This window comes from Silurus meridionalis, chromosome 13 (genome assembly GCF_014805685.1).
Source record: "Silurus meridionalis isolate SWU-2019-XX chromosome 13, ASM1480568v1, whole genome shotgun sequence".
Taxonomy (NCBI): domain Eukaryota; kingdom Metazoa; phylum Chordata; class Actinopteri; order Siluriformes; family Siluridae; genus Silurus; species Silurus meridionalis.
In genome coordinates this window covers 28913440-28924867 of record NC_060896.1, presented here as the reverse complement: position 1 = coordinate 28924867, position 11428 = coordinate 28913440, and the positions used below count along the sequence as shown (strand labels likewise).

General features: G+C 37.4%; 1 protein-coding gene across 1 annotated transcript; it reads left to right on the top strand.

Moving 5' to 3' along the window:
* Positions 1-209: 209 nt before the first annotated feature.
* Positions 210-959, top strand: LOC124396221 (snaclec 7-like). Its single transcript, XM_046865314.1, has 2 exons — positions 210-705; positions 813-959. Exons 1-2 carry the CDS (start codon positions 308-310, stop codon positions 814-816), a joined length of 402 nt encoding a protein of 133 aa, XP_046721270.1. The 5' UTR covers positions 210-307; the 3' UTR covers positions 817-959.
* Positions 960-11428: the final 10469 nt, after the last annotated feature.

Genomic DNA, 11428 nt, shown 5'->3' with positions numbered 1-11428 from the left:
TATTTTCCTGCTGCTGGTTGGTTGCCGTCTGGCTGTTGGTCTGATAAGAGAGTATACATTTATTAACAGTGATAATCGTTGGAGTGATGCTGTTTCACATTGCAAAGTCTACTACAAAGATCTGGCCACCATCACCTCTATGGAGGAAAATAACCGCTGTTTAAAATTAGGAGCCAATAGTGGTAATAGTTGGATCGGACTGTGCAAAATATCAGGCAGGTTAGGGTGGTCTGATGGAGAACCTTTTCAGCAAGGGAATGCCATTTCTAATAATTTTATTGACTATTCAAATTACTATTGTGTTTTCATGTCTGGTAGTGGAAACTGGTTTGGTAGCGACTGTCTGTACAGTACGTCTTTCTACTGCTATCGGTTCCTGATTCTGGTGAAGGAGAACAAGACCTGGGATGAGGCTCAGGAATTCTGTAGGACTAATTACACTGGTTTGGCCTCAGTGACCTCTGTCTCGAGTCTGCAGCAGCTGAAACTAGAAACAGTAGAGACTCAGACAGAGAACGTGTGGACCGGTCTGACCCTCATGGATGGAACATGGCTGTGGGTGAGCGGGGAGCCGCTGGGGAACCTGGTCTCAATGCCACCTCAATGTCCGGCTCTACCTTACCGCTGTGGATCTCTCAACACCACGTCAAACACCTTGAATAAACAAAACTGCAATGACAAACTGAACTTCGTCTGCTACTGGAAGTGAGTAAAAAAAATTCAGAAACAAGAAATCATGTACATTTCAAAAATACTTTAAAAGGTTTATAAAAAGTATGACATCTTACTGTGTTTTCTCTTTTTCTGAACAGGTGATTTTACACAAGTACAAATCTGTTTCAGGAAGAACACATGCATCACACAATATAACCATTTATTATTTATTCTTTTTAGCTTCATTCACTAATATTAAACTGGGTTTTAGGTTTAGATTCTGATCGAACTGAACATATGAGGAGATCATTTGTTGGTGGAGGGTCAGATTAATATAATAATGTAGAAATTAGTACATTAGAACACATTATAAACTTTATAACACCACACTGAAGTGGTGATTAATTGTCTAACAGAAGCTCTGACTGTAGCACAGCTGCAGATTCTGAGTTTATATTAATCTTCTCAGACGAAAAACATGGCAGATTGTTCAGGTACATTATCTTTATTTATTTAACTATTATTTTACATTTATTTTTCTATTCTATTTTTTATTGTGTCTAAATCTACTGATTGGTTGACAAATTGTAAATTTCCTACATGCTTTAAATGTTTTCTTCCATTTGTAATGCCATTTTATTGTAATATGATATTTGTTGAATTAAAATGTCCTGTAAGTTTAACATACAAATAAACAGTTTGCCAAAAATGAATATGTTTCTACTCATACACATATTTTTGATATAAATTCAGACACAGTGTGGAAATCTTGACAGAAAAATTGGCTGAAAGTCTGAAAGATCATTATGTGGTGTATTACAGCTATACAGATATGTTTCTGTTAATCTTGTTAAGGACAGATATATAACTGTTGCCTAAATCAAGTTCATTTTATTTAACAAATTTTAATGTAACATTAATTTACCCTGAACATTTTTTTATTTAAAATGGAAATCTGGCAAGAAGCAAAAGCCAGCTGAGAACAGCGAAACACACCAGTTTTAAACAGTAACGTATTGTAAAGTAAATGTAATTCGTTACTGTACTTAAGACGCTTTTTCACGTATCTTCTTGAATGATTTGTTTTTAAGCCTGTATCTCCTGAAACAAAAGTTTTACAGTCAAATTCTCGCCCAGGTTCTTCAGCTCATGATGTGGAAATGTAAGCTCACTTCTGCTAGTTTGTGTAACATGCAAAGACATCATTTCAGCAAACTAGATCCACAAAGTCGTAAAACATATGCTGTCATATGCTGTCATATGCTGTAAATGCATGTTCTGAATCCTGTGGTAGAATTTTGGCCTTGCTTTAGCATGGCTGTGCACTCAAGTCAAGTCAAACAGCTTTTATTGTCATTTCAATCATATAAATCAGACGCAGTACACACTGAAATGAAACAACGTTCCTCCTGAACCCTGGGGCTACAACAACAATCACAGAAAACACAGGGTTAAAGACTAGCAAGTGTCCTCAACACATAAAGTGCATCGTGTGCAACCTGGTGCAAACAGTACAAAGACAACACAAAGACAGTGCAAAGACAACGCAAGCCAGTGTAGGACAAATACACAAACACAAAATAGCACTGCCAGTAAACGTGTGGTTTATTCCACACTGCGCTGTGTACAAGAGTAAAGTGAACATTGTAATTAACAAAAAATGTTGTGCAAATGAGCAAATAGCAGCAATCCAGAAAATATGTGCAAAAACGGCATGTAAACAGTTTGTAGCACAGATCACACAGTTGCGTGTGTGTGTGTGTGTGTGTGTGTGTGTGTGTGTGTGTGTGTGTGTGTGTGTGTGTGTGTGTGTGTCTGTGAGTTTCAGTTTAGTTCTGTGTGTTGAGAAGCCTGATGGCTTTAGGAAAAGAAACTGTTACACAGTTCTGGATGTGAGGCCCGAATTCTGTGGGTGTGTGTGTGTGTGTTAGGGGTGTGTGTGTTAGGGGTGTGTGTGTAAGGGGTGTGTGTGAGGGGTGTGTGTGGTCGTCCACAATGCTGTTGGCTTTGCGGCTGCAGCGTGTGGTGTAAATGTCCATGATAGAGGGGAGAGAGACTCTGATGATCTTCTCAACTGTCCTCACTATCCTCTGTAGGGTCTTGCGATCCGAGAAGGTGCAGTTCCCAAACCAGGCAGTGATGCAGCTGCTCAGGATGCTCACCCTGAGATGCCCCAATGCTCAGTGTGGTGGTGCTGGAGATGCTGTTCCCATTCCGGACTGACTGAAGTTTCCCAGTCAGGAAGTTTTATGTTTTTTTGTTTTATGTTGTGTCGATTTTGTTTTGCTCCATTTTTGTTGCAGTTCCTAATAAATATGGAACCTTCAACCAACTTGACTTTGTCTCTGTGTTTGTGTTCTCACACACACACACACACACTACCTTGTCTTTCTTGTTGCTGTAAAAAGGTCTCTTTAGGATGGTGTTACTAATAACTGTGGCTAAAGAGGTTGGAACACATCAAGCCAGTATGCAACAGTACTGAAATCAGAATCAGAAAACTTTATTGATCATTTGGGGAAATTGTTTGGTTGCAGTTGCTCACAGTAAAAGAAAAAATTAAGTAAAGATTAAAGTAACAATAAAAATATAAATAAGAAATATAAATAAATATAAATATTAAGGTATATATAAAGATAAATTAATATATAGCAGCATTAAATGGAACATTGTAGCAACAGTGAAAAAACAGTCAGCAGAAAAAGTCTAAAGACTACAAGAATAGCTATAAAAGTTAATGCACATGAAATGAATGATTATTATTATTATTGCACTGAGAAAGTTAGCAGAAGCTGGAAGTGAAAAAATTCACTGAATAATGGAATTTATTGAACCTGTTGAAGACAGTAAATTAGTAAGTAGAAAAACTGTCAGTTTACGTCACGTTTCAGCATGATGCTCTTTCCTTTTTCAGTAGTTTTCTTTTTGCTTTTGCATGTGTTTTACAAAGAAATGAGGGACTGTCTAAATTTTGTGTAGCCATGGTGAGACATTTCTGAAAAGACATTCTGAGCTCAGACACTTTAGAGCAGAGATGAAGTCTCTCCTTTTCACGTTCCTGCTGGTGGTTGGTTGTGGTTTGGTTGTAGGTCTGACAAGAGAATATATATTTGTTAACTTTTTAACAAACTGGTATTATGCTCAATATTACTGCAGATACCACTACAACGATCTGGCCACTATCACTTCTGAAGTAGAGAACAAACGATGCTTTCAATCAGGATACAGTTATTTTGGAACTTGGACTGGACTGCGCAGAACATCAGGCAGCTGGAGATGGTCTGATGGAGGATCCTTTCTGAACTTTAACAATGGCGCAAATTCTTATATTGATAATCCAAAATATGATGGCTATTGTGTTCACACATCTTATCAGGGATTTTGGCTTAATGACTTCTGTTGGTATGGAAAGAATTTCTACTGCTATCGGTTCCTGATCCTGGTGAAGGAGAACAAGAATTGGAAAGAGGCTCAGGAGTACTGCAGGACTAAATACACTGGTTTGGCCTCAGTGACCTCAGAGACGAGTCTGCGGCAGCTGAAACTAGAGACAGTAGAGACGCAGACAGAGAATGTGTGGACCGGTCTGCGATTCATAGATGGAACATGGCTGTGGGTGAGCGGGGAGCCGCTGGGAAACCTGGTCTCAATGCCACGCCAATGTCCGGCTCTACCTTACCGCTGTGGATCTCTCAACACCACGTCAAACACCTTGAATAAACAAAACTGCAATGACAAACTGAACTTCATCTGCTACTGGAAGTGAGTAAAGATGTACACTCATGTTTATTTTATGATCTATATGTTCTGAACTGCATGCCATCTTACTGTGTTCTTTCTTTTCTTCAACAGATGATTTTACACAAATCTGCTTTAGGGAGAATATTTGCAGCACACAATAAAAGCATTTATTATTTTTTTATTTTTAGCTTCATTCACTAATCTTGAACTTTGTTTTAGGTTTAGATTTTTGATGGAACTGTAGCTGAACACCTGAGGACATCATTTGCTGGTGGAGGGTCAGATTTGATCATAATGCATAAATGACACACGTTATGAACTTTATTACGTCTTTCTTTTTGGTTTAATTTTACCTTTGAATTTTACTAATTTAATTAATTGTTGGAAACCAGTAGTTTGTCACCCTGAGGAACTCACTGTGAAGCACGGTAGTGGTAGCATCTTGTTGTAGAGATTCCTTTTATCAGTAGTACCTTATAATTTGTTGGTTTACTCTCCATTTGATGAATAACTTGTGAGGAATACAAAAAAATGAATACAAGAACATTCAATACTACTTTCAATTGAAAGTTATGCAACACAAATGCTACTTTTTGAGATTGAGAACACTGTAAAGTTTGTGATTTTTATGGAAAAATATTACTCGCATTAGTGTGAATATAATTTCACCTTTCCTAATAGATAATTGACATTTTAGCATCCAGTCAGTTACCATGTAGGACACAAATACTGCCGCTGAATGTTATGTATGCTATGTAATTTTGTAGTTATGTGCTAAATCTTTGTATTTCTGGCATCCTGGATTATTTTTCTCTATTATATTTGTAACTTGTCATTTATTTGTAAATAGAAATTTTTCCACAAAAATTTCTGCCAAGTTTAAGATACAAATAAAAAAAACATTTAGAATGAATTTGGTGACTGGTGAACATCTTAGATATAAAGTCTATAAAAGAAGTAGCCTTAGGTGCAATAACATTCCATATTCATGTTTATAAATGATATATAGTTATATGTTAGAGCTAGTGCTGTAGATGTTCCTGACTGACTGTGACTTCATTAGGTTTCTGAGTGCTTTATTTTCTGAACGTGTCTCATGAAACAAGAGTTTTACAGTCAAATTTTGCCCCAGGTTTTTCACCTCATGATAAGGAACTGTGAGCTACACTTCAGCTACTTTGTGTAACATGCAAAGCATTAGTTTCAGCAGACTAGATCCACAATGTCTTGGAACAAATCTCCTTTCATTTGATCAGTGAGATCAGTAAATTGTAATCAAGCACTTTTTTCCTGCAACATTAATTTCAACTAAATTTAAATGTATATGAACTAATACTACTAACTATTATTATATTATTATACTAATAATAGTTATATTACTATAATTATTAAAATGCTCTACTGAATCAGAAACAGAGATTCAAGTGTAAAAGCATGAGAAAAATCTCTTTCTGAAAAAAACAAAACAAAAGAAACATATAGTTGTTGAACTGAATTTGGAAGACTGTGTGGAGGAAACTACTTGCTTTTAAAGAACAGGAAGACAAACTCCAGCAGTACACTGTGGAACACAACATCTTGAGAGACGAGACAAGCAACACATCATCAGACTTTGAAGAGACAGTGAGACTGATATTGCTCAAGTCCACTTCACTTTAATCCACTTATAAATCATGAAGGATGTATGTGTCTGTGTAGCTTCACTGTAATGAACAATCATACCGGAAAAATAAACTAGAATTCTGGTACAATGATCACACACATGCACTGTAAAACAGGCCACAATTAATTTCCTCATCAAAAGCATTTAATTATATATCAGATCTTTCACCTGAATGTTTCTTTAGCAGATAATCATCTACATTGCTCATGCAGTGAAATCTAATAAACTAGCAGTTATCAAACCCTTATTAAGAAAACCTGAAGTAATAAAGTAAATGTGATGTGTTTCTGTAAAGTCAAAATCAAATCTCTTTATGAAATCAGTCGTTTCTTTTTATTTACGAGGATAAAAACGTAACTGCTGAAACACGCAGCGAGTCACCAATCAGGATCGAGCGCACGCTCTGTTTTACACGTGTTCTGATCGACGCTCGGTGCATCTACTGATCACCAACATACAGTTCAGCATCAGTTCAACATCAAGCAGAACATTTAGAGAGGAATAAATGATGAAGAAACTCCAGACTCGAACTCGACACAACACACGTGACCTCATTTACACGTTTTATTAAAGAAGGTTTTGTGTTCATGATGATTGTAACAGAAATCAATCAGTGTTTGAGTCATTAATATCATTCTATTAATAGATCAGTGTGCTGAGAGTCACATTCGAGTCTTTACACAGAAACTGAGGTGATTAAGTGAAGAATCTTGTGATAAAAATGATAATAGGAACATTATAGTTATAATAAATCATAGCACTTTGGACATTTAAGTACATTTAAAGGCAAAAGCTTTTGTAATTTGTCTCAAGTGAAAGTTTAAAGGGAAACTTTTACTGGAGTCATAGTGGATCTCTACACTGTCACCTCTCCAGCTTTAGGCCAATATCAAGCCTTTCTTTTACCTCCAAGATCCTAGAGAAGATTGTCGCACAACAGTAATGCTTATAGCTATATATGTGTATGACTTGTACCAGTAAGGCCTCAACATAGAACAGAGACAGCGCTGGTTAACGTAGTAAATGATTAAGAAAACCCAGAATCACCTGCAAGTGAGTCTCTCATATTCTCAATTTACACACTCTTAATTTTTGTGTAAAATCACCCATTATTAATAATTGTATGTTAGAGTGCAGGAAATCTCATACAGGCTAGAAACATTCGATTTAAATACAGCTAAACAGGCGTCTTCTTAAGTTGATATAGATGTTAGTTAGATTGGAATTTACTGAACATTCATGGAATTCACACAAGTGCTTTTATGAACATTAACGTTACATATAAAATCATCAAAATGTGTCTAATAATAAATACACCCCTGCTGCAACAAGCATGCTCCACTAGGGGGAGCCACAGTACACTGTATTTAGAAGTATTACACTAATACCAGTGTTTCCAGGGTCGCGGTTCCCGGCACAACTGGGCTTCTGTGAAAAAATGTATTCGCAGGAAATAAAATACGTTTTAGGTTTTTTTATTTTATTTTCATGGATATGTTCATATCGTGCTGCGGCAGACAAAATGTTTCAAATGAAAAAAAATAAAATAAGGGGGATAAGAACTGTATCGTTAATTAATTCCTATTCATCCTGGAATTAATATTTGGCAACCCAAGGACCGCTGCACGTGAGCGAGTAAAAACGTGAGTAGTTTTTGAATGAGCAGTTTTTGAGTTACGGAAACATCTGCAAAAGAGAGCAAAAAGTGTTGGATGTTCTGCGAACGAACAGGCGGCATTATAACACTGCAGCTTAATGAAACAAATATGGGAAGAAATACCAAAGAATTGGAGACAAAAAGTTGATTCGTGGAATTCGAAGTTGTAAATAAAGTGACCAACGTTTTTAATGAGGATTTCCTTTCATTGCGGTATGCCGATAGTACTTAACATTCACCACAGTGTGGCGCCAGAAGGTCAGACTTATTCCCAAGGTTTGCAAGATTTAGAGATAAAAAAGGGAGTCACCAGTGGGATTACACACAACTCAATAGTCCTTCCCAAAAATGGATTTAAGAAGCTACCTTACTAACAAAAACCAACTACGCGGCCCCAGGGGCTTATCTACCCGGGAATCACCCGTTATAGAGAAATAATATTCAAGGCTTGACTACAGCCGAGTCTACCCATACCCAAGTCTGCTTTAATTCCAGGGCTGGGGACCTCACTCTATTGGTCTCTGATCCACAGCAAACACACGTGCACTCAGACGACACAACACCCTCACGTGAACACTGCACTGCGAAAGAAACCACCACCAAGCCGAGAGGAACGTCCCTCACAATAGAACTCGTCACCAAAACACCTGGAGAGGAAGCAAACTATGGTATAGTCAAACCAATTTATTCGCACACACACACACACACACTATAAACAAAACCACCACAAAAATAAGAGGAAAAAGCAGAAATACAAAGCGCACAATGACGCCGCGTAAACACAGAAAAAGAAAATAATTCACAGAGTCTAAAGCACTTTGGGGACTTGAGTGACCATCCGGCTCGTCCAACCTGCCCAGAAGAGAAGAAATGTACAGCAGCCCCTCCCAGCTGATTATCAGTGTCGAAACTGAAACAGACACACTAATAAAAATGTAAAACCTGAACAATGCAGAACATTCGGACTTGACTGGTGTCGTTAAGCACCTGTAATGACATTACATTAATATATAACTTCCCCAAACATAATTATGATTATAACCCATAAACAACACGTTAAATATGATCAATAAACACAAAAGCTTTCAGATGCATGCACATGATTAAATAACACCACTCTAGAGAAAGGGAATAAGAATATTACCGATTCACGACAATGTTTCGAATGATGCGCTTTCCAGCACATTCCACATCCTCCGTAGTTCCTCTGGGTTTAAAGTTCCATAAACACTGAATACTCCAACTCTCAGCACTAGAACTATAATATTATACCTTTATTATCTGAGAGTGTCTGAATACATGGCCCTTTGTAACAGAAGTGAAAAAATACATTCTGTGAATGTTGCAAATGTGAAATTTGTGCTCACTATAGCGATCTGTTTTCCTATTCTGCAGCTGAAAACCATAAAAATGTGGCTTCTTTCTCAAATGCATAACATTATTTGAAGCAGGCGGTTCCTTTTTAAGAACTAAAGTTGCAGTAAAGGAGGCAGAGTTGATGCTGGCTGCTCTTGTTGCCTGACACTCAAACACCTCAAATGTGAATCATGTAGAACGTTGTTATAAAACTAGGAGCTACTGAGCAACTCATAAAATAGCTTGACATTTGTGATCATCACAGATCCCACACCAGCTTCTCCATGCCAGAGACTTTAAACACTCCAGGAGGTCAAATCTCAAAACTCCACACATGAAGTGGGATCCAGCTGGCACTGGTACGTCTCTAGATGGTACGGGATATTTGCGAGTTTAGCATCTACTTCTTCAAAGGTCCATAATCTTCATGAGGTGGGACGTGACTGGAGCTGCAAATTCTAGGTTTATATTAATCATCTCAGCTAAAAAACATGCCCAAAATCTGTTCAAATGTATGACATTATAAATATTACGACTAAATCTTATGTATAAATGTTATGTATTTCTGACATTATTGTTCTTTTTTTATGTTTGTTGTAATTTATTATATTAAATATTAAATACGTTAAATATTAAAATAGAAAAGTATCTGTGAGAGTGAAAGGGAAAGTTTATAGGACTGTGGTGAGAGCTGAGATGTTGTATGGATTAGAGACAGTGGCATTGAGTAAAAGACAGGAGGTGGAGCTGGAGGTAGCAGAGCTGAAGATGTTGAGATGTTCGTTGGGAGTGACGACGATGGACAGGATTAGAAATGAGTTTATTAGAGGGACAGCGCATGTAGGACATTTTGAAAGAGGCAGATGTAGAGGACAGGCGGTATGGAGACGGATGATCCGCAGTGGAGACCCCTAATGGGAGCAGCCAAAAGAAGAAGAAGAAGAAGAAGAAAAGGAAGAAGAAGAAGACACAAAATGAAATGGTAAAAACACTAGAACAAGCACCATTAAAATGCATTAGAAATTCACTACATCTAAGTCTTCAAATTTTAGTGAGTTTTTGTGTAAATGCATATTTGAGAATAAATAGAAGAAGGTAAGAACAAGGACAAAACTTTTTTTACAGTTACTGTACAGTGGTGCCACTGTGTCACATGGATGAAGAGAGTCAATTTCAGTATTATCAGGTAACAGCTTGAATTTAATTCAAATCAATTCATTATTATTTGTAAAGCACTTTCAACAATGGACATTCAAACAATCTCGCCTCACCTCATATTTCACATTTCAGGAGACACAGAGACACAGTAAACCCAGTTAATGTTTCTGAGCAGCTGCACCAGAGATCATTCAAAAAGCATTGGCTTAAAGTTCGAATCTAAACACCTTGGCCGTGTGCCGTGTTGGAACAGAGGTTTTGCTGAACCTCTGAGTCAGTGCTTGGGTCAGATTGATTTTTATTTATATGTGGGGGAAAAATTAAAAATAAAACAATTAAGAATTTTGGAAACGAACATCTATTTTTCTCTTGGTGGCAAACTACAGAAAATCCAAAAATTCTATTTCTTATTTGAAATCTTTCTGGTGTTGCAGAGGAACAAGTGAAGAATGTAATTTTTTTCATTCATCCTTGGAGAATTTGGCCATACAACATCTTCATCGCATGAACAACTGGATGGTGTACATATTTGAGTAAGATGTTAAGAAAACTCTGCCTCCTACAAATATGGCCACCACAACTACACATCCCAATACACACACCTTACCATGTTTACAGTCACCTGGTCTCTTACCAGACTTCATCTTTGTTAGCTTTTGAACCATGTATTTTGCCTGATTTGTGGTAATCCCTTTTTTGTGCTCTGCGTGACCTGAGCTTTTTGTTTGTTTTGCCTGTTCTCACCTTTCATTTTGAAATCGTTTGCCTGATGTTTCATTAAACTCAGCCTCAATGGCTAATACATCTGTCTCAGCCTCCTACCTTATAATGTGTAACATCAAACAGAGGCCCATGAGTCACTTAGCCAAAATCTAAACATAAACATAGAACTAAAGAACATCTGTGAGAAGAACTGGAGAAAACCTTTGTTTGTCTTTTTCTAGTTGTCTCTGGAATATTTGTTTGGCAGTGAAATTAGCAGAGGAGTTTGATGAGAAGGTGTCACTGGTGACGCTAGTTGTAGCACCAGAATGCTAGTTGTTTGCATGAGTTAGCATAGCACATGGCTAGCTGCTTCTACTCCTATGATAGCTGACCTTGAGCCAAGAGTGCTTGCTGCCAGTCGAGCATACTGTACCTGCTGCATTAATTTGGAGGGCAAAGTATACTGGCAAGGGCAAAGACAGGCAAACAGATGC

Bases quoted from the DNA above. Each gene is read 5' to 3' on its own strand.
- LOC124396221 (XM_046865314.1), top strand. From the start codon at position 308: ATGTCTGGTAGTGGAAACTGGTTTGGTAGCGACTGTCTGTACAGTACG.